Source organism: Morone saxatilis, unplaced genomic scaffold, assembly GCF_004916995.1.
Source record: "Morone saxatilis isolate NCDOM2014 unplaced genomic scaffold, NCSU_SB_2.0 Contig12, whole genome shotgun sequence".
Lineage (NCBI taxonomy): Eukaryota > Metazoa > Chordata > Actinopteri > Moronidae > Morone > Morone saxatilis.
Genome location: NW_023339674.1, coordinates 15,325,692 through 15,343,904, shown reverse-complemented (window position 1 = coordinate 15,343,904; position 18,213 = coordinate 15,325,692). Strand labels below are relative to the sequence as shown.

Below are 18,213 nucleotides of genomic sequence, written 5' to 3'. Positions count from 1 at the left end.
GCCGGGTGGTTGCGAGAGGCGGGGTGGGGTGTTTAAGGGGGGGGGTGCGGAGACCAGCCGGCAGTACACAGAGAATCACTATGGTGACAGCAATCAGGGGGCTCAGGGGAGTGAGGCTTGGTCAGAGAGGAAGGCTTGAGAGGCAGCTGACTGAGGAATCAGCCCTCACTCTGGATGATTCAACTGACAGCTCCCCCCCCAGGCTCTGCCGGACCAGCCATCCCCAGAGACCACGGGCTTTACAGAACAGGGATGTGGCTAGCAGCCCTTTTCTGAGAGAAAAAAAATTGAACTAAAGCCAAGACAGTACAACAGTGCTATAACACAGTGATGTCGCTGATGATACTTTCACATTCCCTGCTACTGACGAAAATGTAAAGAGAAAATCTGCTAATTTAAAACATGTAAACAGCATGATAAGCCGCATCCAAGTGTGAGTCTTTCTACATATTTTTTGGTTTACATAAACCGTTAACAGTTTGCTAACACTTCCTCTGCTTTGTACCTTGCCGTTACCCCTTCTCTCGTCCATTAATCGTCACCCTCTCCTCTCTCTTTATCTGTCGCTTCCTCCGTCTCTCTGTCCCTTTCTCCCTCCCTCCCTCCCTGCTTTGCTGGACAGCATCCACCTAAACAGATGGTCCAGTGTCAATAGGCTGCTATTAACTGGCCACTATCCCCACTCTGATCCAAGACAGCAAAAAGCACATTCAAAGCACTGGGAATAAATCCATTGCCATGTTGCTGGAGCCACGAATAAGGCACCACTAAGATTAGCATTAGTGAAAATAACGGTGATACCAATCACACCTTCAGCACCATTTTCATAAAATATTTTTGTTATTTTCTCTAAAACCGTAGTCTTCAATTTCATAAACATTTTGCCTTTTTTGCATAAACTAGATGCAGCTACAGTACACTCTGAGTCATACTTTGAAATCTCTCAGGTGCTATCGACTGAAACCAAGAATGTGGTGAATCATATCCTTGGCACAAGTCTCCCTTATCTTTTTTTTCCTTGTTTATTTGTTCTGTAGTTGGGATCTCCTGCCATGCCTGTGACTAGCTGCTTCGTCATCTCTGTGCCACACCCTGCTGAGGAAAAGGACAACCACCTGACCTTGATGCTCACATCAGCCCAACCCTCACTTTTTCCCTTCTGCTGCCTATTACTAAGAGGTACCATTCATTTCCACTCTCTTGAGGTCTCTTTATAATGTTCATCTTTTATTACATTCCATTACTTAAAATGTACCAGTCACAAAAATACCTCCAAGGAAGTGCTTCCCAAAAGTCTTTGATAGTCCCTTTTCACACTTAAATCTACAACCTGTTTTTGTAAGAACCGTAATTAGATAATAGGACCGCACAATATTAGTCCTCACACCCCCTAACCAATCCATTTACCCCTGGTTGTATGTGTGATCTGGACAGGGAGTGAGAGCTGCTATAAGTGCAAACGTTCCTTTACCATCTATACTGTAGCTGTGTGTCACAGACACACACGAAAGAGGAGAAGTGAGGAAAAATGTAAAAGATAGGAGTGGCACGGAGAGGATGTGGCGGCGATGGTGTCGCTGTTGCTAGAACAGTCTTCCCACCTTGTGGTAGCACAGCGAACTGTAGCTGCATCAATGCGTGAGCAATGGGGGGGGGAGAGAGAGAGAGAGAGAGAGAGTGATGCAGAGAGAGATGGAGTGAGAGAGATAGAGCAACAGAGGGAGGGAGAGCAAAGGAGAGAGCCAGAGGGAGTGATACAGAGAGAGAGAGAGAGGAGAGAGAGAGAGCAAAAGGGAGGGGAGTTTAAACTAAGTGCTATGTTGTGGGACAGGCTAATCTGCTAGCGAGCAGTGTGAGGATCGGAGCGTATTGTGTGAGCCAGTGTGCGGGGGACAGATAAGGGAGCCAGCCAGCCCGCCAGCCCGACCCACCGACCCATCGACTGCCTGACTGCCTGTTTTAATGTGCTGACTCTGGGGAGATTTAAAAAAAAAAACAGCATATTGACTCCTTAGACGTGTGCGGAGACCCTGGGCACAAACGCCACCACTACAGCCACAGCCAGCAGAGGTGCATCAACAAGAAAAAAATAGAGCGCTGAAAGATCACAACTCCAGAAACCAGAAAATTAAAGAGGATTTTTTTTATCCCCCTCTTTTTTCAATTGATTTCATTTTTTCTTTCTTTCTTTTTTGTGTTCCCGGGACTGACTCCCAACCGTAGACAAGAAAAAGGGGAGCAAAGAACTGAAGAGAATCTGAAAATAAAAGGACAGAACGAAAAAAAAAAGCACCGAATCTGAACATGTTCGAAATAAGCCGAACACTCAACGCCGCTTTGTTGAGCAATGAGGTAAAGAGATTTGGATTTGCTTCTTTCTTCACACCTCACCTGTGTGTGTCTGCTGCCAACCATTCTGTCATGTGTGTTATCGTATGTCCGTGCATGTGCGTGTCTGTACACTTCTGTATGCTCATAGCCAGAAGACAGAGGGGATGACTGATAACAGCAGCTATTATATTTTCCGGGTACGATAGTTGGTACGGAGAAAAAGGAACTGCTACGCTTCTTACACTCAACCTGGCTTGTAATAATAAATGGAGAGCTAGTGCCTAGACTGCATATCCCCGTTATTGTAACACAACCAAGGTAGCTATCAAACCCATCCAACATAGGCTTGGTTGTGAAATTGCCCACCTGGGGCTAAAATTGTATGTGTGCCTTTATGTGCACGTACAGTATGTCTGCAAGTGCGAGTGTGTACGCCTGTATGTGCGCGTGTGTTCACACATGCATTTGTGTGAGGGCAAAGTGTTCTGTAATCCCCCTCTACCTCCTCTTTCTTCATGTGTCCCCCCACCCCCACCCCCCCCACCCCCACCCACACCCCCCACTCCCTCTTCTGTTCCTTTACCATTCTCACCGTCCTTCCTACCTGCTGTTATCTGTTCTCCTTCCCTTTCTCCTACACCCGTCCCTTCTCTTTTTCTCTTCTCTTCTCTTCTCTTTCTCTCTTTCTCTCTCTTCCTTCCCTCTCTCCTGTGTCTGTGTTGAGGTGTGTGTGTTCTGTGAGCAGCATCTCAAGATGATGGCGAGGTACGGGCAGCTCTCGGGACTAGCAGCCAGTGGCGTGGGCTCCGTCCCCGAGACGCGCTCGCCGCTATTTCCCAGGGATCTCCCGTCATCGCCAGCCCAGATGGGCTACAGGTCACCCCTGGTAAGAGGATAGACAGACCAATATATCTCCATCTCTTTAATGAACACAGGCAAGAATAATAGCAAGAAGAAGGAACAGGGAAAAAAGAACAGAGTGGTAATTTTAGTATGTTTGGTAATCTGTGTGTGTGTGTGTGTGAAAGGAACAGAGCAAAAGGGCAGAAACAGAGCAAATCAATTGCGGGATTCTGCCTGTATCCCCAATGGATAGTATTAGTAAATATTTACATTGTTATGTTTGTTCAATTACGAACGCCTACTCTGTCTTTAGCCTCTGCCAGTCAGATTGTTATCAAGGGAATTTGAGGTGTTTGTGTGTGTGCATGCATGTGTCAGTGTGTGTTTGTGTGGTTAATATATTTTGTTTGTTGTATTTTGTGAATCCTGTTTGCATCTGCAGTATTTGCATTTAACGTTTGTATTTGCACCGTAATGATGAATTTAACTTTCATAGTAAATTAACAAATAGGCATTACACCTACAGTTCTACCATTTTAAACTTTATATAACATCCTTGTAAAGGAAAGATTATTTTCTTAACACCCTTAGGAGGTGCACTGCACAGTTATTTATGATGGCAGATTTGAAAATGACATTTGATCATAACTATCAATCTAATTCAAATCCAATAAACAGCTGACAAGTCACATTAACACAGGAGCAGGAACACTGTGGATAGACTGGATATTTTGCACTGGAGACAACATTACTCTGCCATTTAAAAGAGAAGATTACTTCAAGGGGAAGGGAATGAGAGAGAAAAAGGGGCATGAGAAAACCCTGAGCGTTTAGGCAAAGGCGTTGTAAAAAAATCCCTGACTCGCCGCATTAAAGCGACATGAAGCTGTGGGTGTCTAATCCGCTGTGGGCTCTTCATTGGTTCGGCTCCCCTTCAAACTGGCTCAGATCCACACCCCAGAGCCTCCCGGAAGCCTTCATAACCTACTGTCATGCTGCTGACTGTACCCAGGGGTTTCCGTCAACTGTATGCAAATGCATGGCGAGGATAAGCGGTGAAATGCGTCCGTTAGGAGTTGGGCTTCACAAATGTTTTTTCAGTTTTTTGCTTTGAATTCTTACACAAGTTCAAAGAAGTCTGTCCAGTGTTTTGTTGTTATTATACAGCACACAAAATGACTGTTTTCCACTGCCCATTTAGACTCACAACAGTGTTATCTGCTGTTTGCATAAAGCTGCTGGACCATAAATTATTTGTTGAAACTAGTGGAACTAATTAGCTGAATTTATTATATAAATATGATTGACGTGTTAACATATTTTGATGCATCTTATTGGCGTGTTATTAAATGGAATAACAGAATTTGAGGTTATTACGTAGCCAGCCAGATGACCAGTTGCAAATTACATTAAATTTAACACAAAAAAGTACGGGAACAAAATGAATTCAAAACACTGTTATTAATAACTGAGTGGCTATCATACATAGTTACATTTCTTGTAAAATGGTTTGGTAATGGTTTATTTTTGTGATTTTGCGTATTTGTCATCAATGTGTTGCTCGTGAAGAGGCATCTTCCTGTGTGTGTGTGTGTGTGTGAGGGTGTACGTATGTGTGTGTGTGTGTGTGTGTGTGAGAATGAGTGAGTGTGTAAGCACATATGCACGTGTGTGCATATGAAAATGTGCGTATGTGTGTGTATATGTGTGCGTGCGCATGATTACCCTGGTTAAAAAAGACCATCGTTATAGTGATTAATGGTGCCTTCATTAAGCACAGCAAGATCATTTGCATACATTAGATAAATGTGCTGGAAGATGCTGGTGGCTTTGGTGTGTAAAGATTCAAAACGAGCATCACATTTTTTACTTCGATTATATCAAACGGAAAAACAGAAACTCTATACCCGCAGCAAAACATTGCTCCATATATATAAAATTGTACTTCGACACACCATTCGCCGCAGCAAAGTCTACCATTACCCCCCCTGGCAACACTGTGTGATGACAGCATATGCGTGTGTATGTTTGTGCTACATGCATGTGGTCAGTTATGCATCTTTAAACCTGTGCATTTAAAAGAGCATTCAAAGAATTAAAATCAGAGCCCGTCAGAACCAAGGCACACAGAGGAGAGATTCAGCATGCAGTTAATGAAATTTAGACTGATATTACTCTGTTCAAAATGAGCATCCGCAGTATTAGTTTACAGCGCCAGGATGACCAGGCAATCTCAGCCATGGCACCTTACACAAAGCGGATCAAATAAATAAAAAACGTGAACAAAAACGGAATTGCAAATTATTCCGTATTTCAGTCACTGAGATCTAATTTTCAAAAGCCCACATCTGAAAACCTGCAGTGCGCCGTGCTTCAGAGCTGAATGCTGTTAATTTGTAGAAAGCTCCACTGATTACCCACTGCAGGCAGCTGCCGTTCTCTATGTGACACTAGGCTTTGTTTGACAACTCCAATCTTTTCTGTTTCAACATAAAAAAAAGAAAGAGGGTTGCATTCCAGACCTTCCTGAAGAGGTTCATCATCACCACAACAACAAACAGGCAAACGAGGAAGAAGGAGAGAAGGGGTACATGGCAAAGAAGCGGGCAAACATGTGTAGCTACGGTACATTAGCAGCCAGGAGATAGTTAGAGGTCATCTCTATTTCATAACAATGATTAGCTCCTTCCATCTGCCGCTTGCTGCACTTCCCCTTTCCTTGATTGCGGTGTTCTCTATATCCAGGAAAATTAGTTCATTTATGCTCCACAACCCTGCCACACGATGCCACAGAGGGAAAAAGATGCTCATAGTCAGAGAGATGAAGAAATGTGCAAAATGCAGCATCAACAATAACAATCATGCCACAAGTAGAATGGTGGTTGATTAATGCAAGGCTGACAAAAAGAAATGTCGTATTATATTATTACTATGAGGCATTAAGTGATCCTCTAAAAAGATCAAAATAACTATCTTAGGGATTCAAACAAGAAAAGGCCAAAATATATCCTTTTTATCACTGTATCCTTTAAACTACGATTACAGCAGCACATAATATGGAGGTCTGATGTAGTGCAGTGTTTAGTAAAGCCTTTTAGCTATAGGGTAGTGGAAAAAAGACGTGCTAGTCAGCTATATCATCCCTATAGCATGTGTCAGACTGGAGCAGGTTATGACCGCAGCGTGTCATAGAATTTACATGCAACATCATATGAACGCAGACTGTGCAGCTTTGTGCGTGTATGTGTGTGTACATCATGTCATGTTTGCACTTGATATGAGCACATGTGGTGTGTCAGTTACGGGGGACACAGAGAGGCTGAGAGACACTGTGAGGGGGGCCTTAAGGGTTCAGATTTGTTGGAAGAGCTGTGTGTGTATGTGTGTGTATGTGTATGTGTGTGTGTGCTGGCCACCAGTGCTGCAGGGAGGGCCTAGAGATCAGCAGCTGAGCCTGTGTCCCGCTGGGAGCCATCACTGCAGAATGGAGCAGGTGTCTGCAGGCTCATGCACAGATATACACACATATACACACACACACACACACACACTGTAAAGCTAAGTGAACTCTCTCTCTCTCTTTCGCCTCACTGTCTCTCTGTCTACGTAATTTTTTTGTGCGCACCCAACCCAGCAATTTAGCCCATCTGCGGCCTTTTTAGTGTGTATTTCTTGCACATTACCTATTTTTCATATGCATCGACTCTGTAGGTGAAACATAAAAGAGGCTGTAAATGTGGTTGTGATCCATAAACAATAGTCTAACAACCGAATATGCTGCTGCAGCAACACGAGCGCCCACGCCCCACCAAAGGTCACCTTTCCGTGTTCAGGTACTTCGGCCTGGAAGTAATGACCTGTAATTTCATCTATGTAATGGCAGTGGCAGGGCCCAGGGTTTCTGAGTAGTAGTAGTCTCTGCACTGCTGAATGTGTCTTGACGTTCATGACAAAACAGCAATGACACACTGATCATGTCACTTAAACAAACAAAACACTTAGTAATTATTTTCGAGGTGGGCGAAGAGCACAACCCATAATCCAGATCTAAACAAAAGTAAACAAAAGGGTCGCCCCCACCATCAAAAACCAAAGCAGAAGATTTGAACTTGCTATTATTCCCTCACTGATTGACAGGTCTTTTAATACACGGATTACCATAACTAAATCTAAGCTATTCAGGTTTTCTGATGATAATAGTGTTTGTAAACGCAGCAATAAAACAGGTTGATGTTTGATATTATAATCATATTAATTTTAACATTATAAAGAAATAAACAAAATGCAGGTCAATCTCCAACGATATATGTAAAAAAAAATATATATTTATGTGCTAAGAAATACAGACAAGGGATAACATTGAGGTCATAAAAAATAGAAAAATAGAAAACACAATCATGTAAATGCTATAAGGCCATAATGCAAAAGCATGTATGCGCACATAATTATGACAGTTTGTGTAGTAGTGGATTATATATCTGTTGTGGGCCTGTGAATTTTTCTGGGGATTTACTTGAAGTCAGTGGCTAAATTTGTACAGTTCAATAGGTGGAATAAGTAAAATAATCTCACTTCCTGCTGTTCATTTTTCTTCTTTAATTCAAAATACAAATCCCAGGGCTGCTCTTTTGCTCGGTGGAGAAAAGCATTTAATTTCAGAGACAAATTTGTTGCCTCTCTTGGACAATGTTTTCACATCCAGTTATTTCATTCGGCTTAAAAGGATAAATAGAGAGAGAATAATGAAACAGACAAGGCTGGAGAGAAAGCTGTATTGTGTTTTCAGATTTGGTGAGTTCTTCGTATTTTGTTATTTGCAAACAAACATTAACGATTACTATGGAAAAACAGAAAAGAAAGAAAAACTCTGCTGCTGTTTGACAGTGAAGTCACATTCTGACGTTTCCGGCTAAATCTGATGTTGTTTTAGGTCGACACACACCGCTCCCTAGCAGTGGTGTGTATTGGATCATGCAGATTTTCTGAATTAATTCTAAACCTGACAGCAATATCTAATTGTACTGTAGATATGTCAGCCTTATAAACTTTGACAAAAGAGGTATTAGCCGGTGCGAGCCCTTTGCTGACCTGTCTGCGTCTGTGATAATCTCAGCTCAAACTCAGATGGCTTCAGCTCTTATCATCTCCTTCATAATAGAAACAAATGCATAATGCAAACAAAATCTTCTAAAGCAAAGAACAGTAAATTGTCTTTTTTCAAAAATGGCATTTATAGATTGCGCCCTATGTAGACCCCAATTTGAGATATTATATCGAACAGAACATGGAACATTATGCAGGCGAGGACACCTGACCAGACGATATCTGGCAGTCATTTTTTAAGAGCAGTGACGTGAGGAAATGTGCTTTATTGCTGACAGCTCAGCGCCTGTTGATGCTGAGCTGACAAACGCTGCCGATACTTGAGTGATCGTCTGCGTCTGGGATCCTGGCATGTTGATGAACGACACTATTTTTTGTCCTCTCAGAATTGATGGTTTCAAAGCCAATGCGTTTTTATTGATTCGCTAATTGCCGGGGATGAGGCAAAGTACCTGCTGTCACCATGAATAAATGATGTATGGCTGACCTGTGCATTAGTGCCGAGGAAGAGTGACCATTCAAGTTACAGTAGCTAGCTATTAGTTGCGGCCTGTGTATACTGTATGTAGAGAAAAAAATTTAGTTTTAAACCGGTGTGATAGATTTTGTCTAATTGATTTGCTTAAGTACAAAGGCTGTTCATGAAGGGCAAGCTAAATCAAGGTGTGATGTTGAAAATTGATGAAAATACGACAGTTATTTTTGTCCAAGGGGAGGCTAACAGTAGGTGGCTGCTCTACACAACCCGGGGGGGATGCAACAACAGCATCATCATTATCTGCAAACCCATTTAAAAATGAATGTATTCTAACAGCAATGTTCAGGTTGAAATGATTTAACATGGAGTCTGTCTTGAGCTGTACATTATTGACTGTAAAGTGATCCAATTTGTAGGAATACATACATATTTTGTCAGGAGAAATGTTGACATTTACCTCTTTGTTTGTAGAATTATATTTATCTGTCTTGGCTTAAATTGTATGTAACATTATCGTCGTATACCTTTTAGTACATATGTCTTATTATTGTGAAATAGTGAAAAATGATTTCTAGAGTCGTTGCTAAAGAATTTCTTCTTCAATCGGCTAAATGTTTCAACAACAAAATAATTGAAACATGTCTGTAAGCATGAAGGCATTTATACTGAATCCCGGTGGAGTTTTTCTTGATGTGCATTGCCAACTTGCTTTACTTCAAGCATGAGAAAGGGCGGTTAAGCATGAAGTGACATTTGGAGAGCTGGATTTGTGCAGCCTGGGCATGTTTTGGTCCACAGTACCGTAGGCCATAGCCCTGTGAAAGACTCTGGACGCATCTCATTTCTAAAAGGTTATTCCTCATCAAAAGGCAGTGGTGCAGCCATTTATGGAGATCTCATACTGTGGGTTTTTTTTATTATTATTGAGGTTTTAAACAGCATTACGGATGGCAGGTGGTGTTTCAGTGACTCACACTTTTCCACCTGAGGTCTGAGTAGGAGACTCGGCTGATTTCTGCAGGGAGATACAGGACTACAGAAACCACTAAAATAAATAATGGAAATAAAAAGGTCTGAAAGTGAGCAGCAGTCTAAAGAAGTGGGGAGCTCTGTGTGCTTTGTGTTATTGTAGTGTGTGTGTGTGTGTGTAAGTTGATGGGGGGTTGTGATTAAAGCCTCCACCAGATGGACCACAGCAGTTGCCCTGTGAGCATGGATGTACCCCGACCGGGATCAAACGCAAAACGGGCTGCCGTCCCCACAGCCCCAAAGCCCCAAAGCCCACCGCTATACCCCATGATCCACTGACCCACCACACAGCAGAATGGCCACCGCTTCAATTCACACATACAGAGTCATCCGGTTTAGACTAGAAGACAGGAGAACAACGTAAAATAAAACACTTTTTGCAATCCTAGTCATCATGCTCATCTTTAAGACTCAATAAATCCAAATATAACAATTAGATACCCATTACATTAACCATACATCAATGACAATTAACAGCAAGACTAAACTTCATGATCAGTGTGTGAGCTGCTGGCCTGCTGAAGTTGAATGTCACCCCAAGCTGCGGACCACTCTGTTGTCCAAATGGACACTAATCCACCAGAGTCCTGTTGAGAATACACTCTCTGTGCCAGAACACATGCCAGACTCAACAGCCAATGCATAGCTAAGCCTTACTGGGCACCTCCACAAACCTCTCATTTGTGTTAGGCTACAGCCTCAAAGACCCACCATTATCTCTTCCATAAAAAAAAAACATCAATGTGTTTACTTAACAGAGAGGAGTGAAATAAGTGAAATGTGTTTTGCTTTGCACCTTAAAATTCAGAATTTGAATGTGTGAACTTAATGTGTTTTTTTGAACATTGTTTCTTCCAGACAAAACGTTAATTAATCAAAACACAGGAAAAGTCACCTATCTAAGCAGTATTTTGAATTAAATCTACTAAAGAAGAGCGCGTTTCTGCAGAGTTTACATAGGTATTGAACAAGCAGTTCACTGCCTATTGCACAGATAGAGACAGAACGTTCAGCCTGAGATTTCAAACAGCCCCCTGTCACATCTCTGCAGTCTGCAAAGCTCCAGCCACACCAAACAGCTTTGAGTTAAAGTGGAAGAAAGTGGCTGTGACAAATGCAGCACAGCCTTGTTCCGGGATCAGCATGAAGAATTCATTTCTGATCTGAGGAGTTTCTACCAGGGAGGGTGACACAGGCAGGGGTTAAGCTGACTGTGTATCATGCCCACTGACACAGAGTGAAGAGCATGTAGGTGGAAAGCTTCAAGTAGATTAGTTAGATTCTTACCAAAATACTTGTATTTAATATAGTGTATATTTAAGTAACATATGCCATGTAGGGGATCCGCTTTCCCCAAGGGCTTCCGTGAATTCACACATTTTTAGACTGGCAGGGCCTAGTTGGATTTAGTTCTTAGTTTTTCCAACAAAGATTAGCAGTAAGTAGTTTTTTTATTCAGTCGACACCAGGAACACTGAATTCAAAGCAGTAACTCAGTAATTAACATCGCATTGTCAGTCATGATCTCAACATGTTTTCAGTTAGTTCGTCAGCAGGATGTCGCAAAAATGTGTGAATGAATATCCATGGATTTGAAATAATTATTTGTGTTGCCTACATTTTGTATTTTGGGCTTTTGATAATTAACATCCTTAACTATAAGTATGAAAACTGTGCAGACAGAAATTTTACTACAGATCCAAAGGACATATTTTCAGTGTCAGGATATGATCTGAACTTAAAATGTGAGAAATACTGTATGTCCTCATTTGTAACAGTAAATTGTAGTATTTATCATTGTAGGCAATGGTTTGTGTTCTCTAAATGTCTTCCAGGGCTCTATGTTGGCAAGCCTTTGCCCTGATGAATTGGGATTTTCTTTCAGTGTACGCAGACTTTTTTTCATCTGCAGTCATTAAGCATTTCAGTGACTGGCTGTGAACTTGACTGTCATCCCATGATAATTTAACATCTTTTGCTCTCAGTGGTTTAAATAAGGTGCCGTTGTGGTGATTCTGCTCCTTCGGGTTAAGGACATCAGTTTCCTCTTTGATGCAGCTTTTGTGGCGGAACTATTCCTGCTCCCCTCTATTACTAAATTGTCAGAGCACCGTTGCACAGAGCACCTTGCTTTTGAAGACAAAGACGTGATTTGATTGAACATGCAAGAGCAGTACAGGTGCTCTGTGCGCCTCTGACCACAGAATGACCAAAAATCAGTATCCACGCCATGTGCGCCATTGAATTATTAAGATAAAGCCCCTGGTCTTAACACTGAAAGCCAACAACAAAAGTCAGCTGTTGTCCGGATACAGCCGCATTGTGTTAATAGCTGTCTGGTGTCTAGTTTGTCGCTGGGCAGGGAGACAGGCAAGTTGAAGGCTGTGATTCTCATTTGTTGATTGTTACCGGCAGAGGGTGGACACCTGCCAGGAAAGAGGCGATCATCAGTCTGAGTAGCACAGCAAGATGCTACTACTGCCAGAACTTCAATAGAGCAACTAAATCTATCCTTCAAGGACAAATCAAAAAGAGCCTAAGTAAGCCGCAGCATACTGAGGAGTGTGTTCTGGGCTATTAAATGTATTAGGCTGTTTTACTGCCTAAACTGCTGTGATATTCTGTATTGAAATCAACCGGGCCTGAGAAGTGTTGCATTGTTAGCTCCGTGGCTCTTTTAAAGTACTATTTTCACCTTCAAGTACAGTGTTGTTGCCATACAGTGTAGGAGGGGTAATTCAGTTTCAGACTGTGTTTACCGTGTGTGCTACCGTGTGTATGTGCTTGGTTGCATTAATTTGCTCTGAACCTGACAAGCAATTGCGAAGCTCAGTTTTAATGAAAAACACAAGTTTTCCTTCTCTTGTTAATAATCAAGGTATTTTCTTGCAGCACTCTGAGGTAACACCTCTGCTGGCATCTTCACTTCCCCTCCTTTAAATAGAAGTCTTATTATGCAGAGTGAAACATAAGACAGGTGTTGAAACACTGCGTCTGACAGTTAACAAGACTCAAACCGAGAGCACCCACAATTATCACTGTCTGCACGCTGCATATTCAAACCTGCTATACAGCGTACACTATTCTTTGCCTGCTCTTTCACACTTCTTATCGGAATACTATTGGTTGGCTGCTACCAGAGTATATTGTGTATGTGTTGCACTGTGGCACCAGTATATTCAATCATTCAAACTAGGAGATTCAACCACAAACAAACATTTTTTCATACGTCAGGGCGTGGCAGAGATATAGCTTGAGTAAGAGAACTAGAATGAGTAAGGGAGAGTAAGAGGGACAACACCGACCTGCAGTTAATCCATTAAGGTCTGTGACTAGGAGGGGTTTAGGGTGGAGAAGCAGTGCAGAATGGAGGGCATGAGGAGTTCATGACAATTAGCCAGCTCTCTGCTTTCTGAATCAGCAGAAGCACCGGCTGAAGCACACTTGTGGGGTCCAGCAGTTCCACGGCAGCCACAGCCCCTGTGACGCACTTCATGAACCGAAATGCGTGTTTTTGTCTGCCTATGAATGCCGGTGGGTGGAAGTGTTTGTGTGTGTTTATGGATTCAGTTGTGCATGAGTGTGTGTTTTTATGGATGTGCGCCAGAGCCAATCAGTGAGATGGGGTTGCACATTGCTGACAGTATGGCTGGCCTTCCTGGGTTAAAGCCACAAAAGCTTTTTAACTTTCAAAACTTTACAAGAGGAAAGAAATATCATTTACCTCCTCAAAAACTATTTAGCATCAGTCATCATCTAAAAAGCCAAATAATGCATCCAATCAGCGCTATGCACTTTTTTGTGCAAAGTCTGTCAAAGTCTGTAGTTTTTTGGGCACAACCCTTAATTACTTCTTTGACATGTTTTACATTTATCCAATGCTGTATTGCATTTTGTTCACACACAGACGGTAGAGAAAGGACAAATCCACAAGATAATAAGCTACACTGCAATTTCTCTAAAATCCAGACTCTTAAGTATCTCAGCATGGATGGCCTTGATAGAATGTCTCAACCACTCCCTCCATCTGTCCATACACAATATTATAATGCACAGTGTGTACCCTTAACTAGGACATGGCAGCGACATGGTTCCATCTTTGGTATGTGTCTGTATATCATAACTACACACACAGACACACACACTGCAAAGAGCAGATTGTGTTTATAGCTAATTTACTGAGTAGAGGCAGTCACTTTTATTGCTTCGTAAAACCATGGTCCTGTAGAGCAATTTAGTGAAATGACACACCAAGCAAGTCAACAGTGAGAGACTATTTTCACTTTCAAATCATATTCTCATTTAGAGAAAAGGTTATTTGGATCATATTACAGAGGGAGAAAACAACCTGAAAACACCGTCCTTTATGAAATAAGAAAATCATCACCCTCCACTTCCAACCCACATTTTACTGCCTCTACGCATCAGCAGTTAAAAGTTGACTGCATACAAAGACAAAAAAAATAAATAAATGATGTGATTTGTGATTCAGTCATTGCCAAGGATCTGACTTTCCATTCTTTACAGTAGGGAATTAAAAAGCAACAATAAAAACATGGTTGGGAGGAAAATATGAGAGGCAGTGAGGTGGAGAATGGTTTTTCCCGGGTCCAACTCAAAACCTTTATTAAATTGAAAGGTCAGAGCAGGAGGATAAAAGACGGACAGGAAACTGTGGGTTTGTTGCCTCTACTATTCAGCTGCAAATTTAGCTTCTTTCTGCTCTTTGCCAGAAAAGATACAGAGGCACATAAAGGAAAATAGACAAAGATGCACTTACTATTTTAATGCATTTTCATTGTGTTTCATTCTACATTACTCTCCCTCTGTTGTGTTATATACAGTATGATTGGTACAAATCTCCAGACTGCGAGTGCCAGCATATTTTATTCTATCTGAAACAATAGCGAGCTTGTTCAGCCCATCTTCCCCTGTGTGTGTGTGTGTGCACTTGTACTGCTCAGGCTTAATTGAAGGCGTGGTGAAGATTCTCATTAGTATGTTAGGCACATGGTTCTGCTAGGCTTGCTAGCTAGCTGTAGCTAACCAGACAGGTGGAGAAGTCAGGGGTGAAGTGGAGAGACTGGGGAGCTTTAGTTCACTGCTCCCTTTTTCTGTCTGCTAGAACTGTTCTTATTCATTCCTAACACTGTGTCTTCTTCCTGTTTTCCCTCTTTTCTAACCGTATTTATTCAGTGTGTTCATTTGGGAGCTCATTTGTGTAGCTACTTGAGGGTGTGGTTAAAATTCACAATTCAGATTTTTTTTTTAAATACACGTACGGTAAATGTAAGTGTGGAGTGTGCATGTAAAACATGCTGCACAGTGTATCATACACCGTTTGCAGTGTGGGTTTACGGTGGATTATGTGTACACAGCAGGGCCTTTAGTGAGTAGTCTAGTTGAGTCAAAGATATCAATCATCCATTCATACTGGACCTGATTTGCATTAGACGGTTTGCTGGAGACCTCAATATCAGTTTGCTGCTATGCTCAACTGCTATGGTGACAAGAAGTACCGTAAATGTTTTACAAAGTGTAAATTGCCAGCAGGACTGCTGACAATTAATTTCATTACTGATTAATGTTACTCTTTAAATTGCTTTGTCTGATCAACAATCCAAAGAAAAGCAGCAAATCCTCAGATTTTAGAAGCTGGATCTAGAGAATTATGTTTTTTATTTTTTGCTTCATAGTTGACTTAAACAATTAATCAATATATCAAAATCATTAGATACATTTCCTGTGGACCGACTATACAATTAATCAACTCAATTTGTAGAAAACCTCCGATCTGTTCGTTTTGTAACAATTAACATGTAACTAACATGACTGTTTTTAATAAAACATGCAATCCAAAAACGTAACGTTGTAGGAATTTCTTATTTATTGGCTTTCACACTGTTATAAATATTGTGTAAAACCTTTTAGTGACACATTATAGTCACTTGCCAATGGACTACCTAAATAATGTGATCCTGTATCTGGACAGGTCTTGAGGTGGATGGAGCAGAGAAATCTCTTTGAGCTTAATGGATGTCCACTAGTTACATTAGCACTGCCTGGCCTCTCGCAGCTGAATGCTAATTGAAACAAACCAGCATGTGAATAAGAGCTGACTTGCTGATTGCCTCTTATTGCTGTGCTGAACACAAAGGAAGCTGTATGATCATTTGATGTAGAACTGGAAACTGGTGATGTTGTCTGGCAACATTAAGATATTAACAGTGTAAGAATATTTATTAAAAAGTGAGTTACACGAGGCAACATGTTTATATCTGGAGCATAAGGTGCTCGAATGTGTGAGACAGTGTCTACATATGTGTATATTTTGTGTGAGTCCACATGAATATGCTAATGTGTGCTTATCGAATATGGTGTGGGCCAACATGCGTTTCAGTGTGTATGTAAATGTATAGGTGTGAAGGTACAGCCAAGTACTCCTGCCTGCCAGGTAACTGTGTTAAAGGAAGCAAGGGCTCCCTCTTCTTGTCTGCCAGAGATAGGGGCCAGCTGGACAAAATCTACCTGAGGCAGTTTTGCTGCTGGGCATAGAGAATTTGCTTTTTATAAATATTTATTATTTCTAAACTGTGGTGATGACGATTAGAATATAATAAGGAATATGTGAGTCCTAATGTGATGGTAGCGTTTGATTAAATAGTCTGCAATCCCCCCTTCAAAACAAGAGACTGTTTTGTGTCCTGATACTTGATACATACAGTTTACAAAATTCACTGCATATACCCTGGTGTCCAGGAAAGAGGAATTACTGCTGCGAGAGGGTCCACGCATGGCTTAACAACAGGGAGAACACACTCACACACTGCAGCAACAATGCAGATTTTCTATACAGGCTTAATGACAAAAGAAGGGACGTAGTATATAAAAGCGGCTAAAGACTACAAACCTGCGTGCACGAGCCAAAACGTAGACTCGGCTGTATGCGTAATTATTAACAGCCAGGTGAGGCGTAATTATGTGCAGTCACGAACATAAAGTCACCTTAACTGCTTCAGCATCTGCCTCCCCGCATGATGTCTTCCCTGCTGCTCCCCACGTCGTGGACCACACGAGCCTGCCTCCTCCACTCGCATCCGCCAGCGCACCGCCCCGTCGGCACCTCCCCAGCCAATGGGAGAGCGCGCGCGAGGTGACTGGACACTCCATAAATGGCGTTTTGGGGAAAGGTGGAGGGGTGTTTTCTATGAATCTTTCTCCTTGAAGTGGAGTCTCTTTTTCTTGCTGCGTTGTTTTGTCTTAGTTGTTTTGTTTTTACCGAGCCAGGGTGTTGTTTTCCCCCTCTTGCACCGGACAGCGCTACAGGTCTTCCACGCCCACGGGGTTCGCTGTGTTTAGTTTTTTTTTGGCTCCGCGATACTCACTACAGCTCCACTCCGGTTCATTCATCCTCTCCAGCACGCTGCCGCTACTCCGTCCGATTCTGCCCGCTGACTTCACCGGCTTCTTGGGCTACAGTTTGTCCGCCGAGACTACCGTTACCGCCCGTAACAGCCTGACACAATAATGGTCATGGTGAGTAGATATCTTAGGGCACAGGTTTCCTATCGAGCCCGTCCCTTTATCGAGCCCACATTCTGCAACCAGCTGGACTTTATTTCAATGTAACATTATATTATTGTACCGCAGCAGGCAGACAGACAGGCGTGCTGATTTGTTTAACAGATTTTTGGACAGCCGCTTTCTGTGTAACACCTTCCTTTTTTTATTTACTACGGATACATTATTTAAAGAGTTAACTATATCGCATACAGGCTACACCTGTATGGACAGGTGCAGCACAAGCATTTGTGTGTCTCCATCCGTTCTGACATTAGTCTACATTTTAACCCCAACAAATGCGAAATGAGATGGATCAGTACAACCCGATTCTGTGTTTTTATTGTGAAAGCATTTAGCAGTATTTGTAGTATTTATAGAGAGAAACACATATTAATCTGATCTACAATTTCGATCATTATTTTTTAGTCTTGTAGTTATGTGTAAAAGTGTGTGTGGTTTGCGTTGGAGAGGGGGTACGGAGGAGTAGGAGAGAAAGAGATGGTCTACACAGTCATGTAAATGTACAGGGGATTTTAACATGTACCCAGTAATAGCTAATTTATATACACAGTGCTGCGCAGGCATCCTATTACCATAGTGCCCGAGGCTGCAATCACTCTCCTAGAGCTCTGCTCCGCGCTGCTCTGCCCGGCTCACTCAAGCACAGACCTCAGCAGCGATTGATTGCTTTGCTGGGATTCAGAGAGCCTTTTCTCTGCCAAACCAGGCTGAGGCTGGCGTGTGCCGACTAGGGCTCAGAGCCAGCCAGAGAGCGAAGGTGTTAACACTGAGGGAGGGGGAGGTGAAGCCAAGAGCTGACAGGCAAGCCAAGAAGCCAATCACAGAGTGTAAAAGAGAGGTGGGGG

The 18,213-nt window shown here is 42.2% G+C and overlaps 1 protein-coding gene across 2 annotated transcripts in view; it reads left to right on the top strand.

Annotated features, from left to right (window-relative positions):
- Positions 1–1,743: 1,743 nt before the first annotated feature.
- elavl4 (ELAV like neuron-specific RNA binding protein 4) overlaps positions 1,744–18,213 on the top strand; it is a 70,899-nt gene continuing 54,429 nt past the window's right edge. For both annotated transcript variants that reach the window (XM_035652899.1, XM_035652897.1), the window contains exon 1: positions 1,744–2,352. In XM_035652899.1, coding sequence (XP_035508792.1) covers positions 2,305–2,352 — 48 coding nt within the window. In that variant the 5' untranslated portion in view covers positions 1,744–2,304. The remainder of the gene's footprint in view (positions 2,353–18,213) is intronic.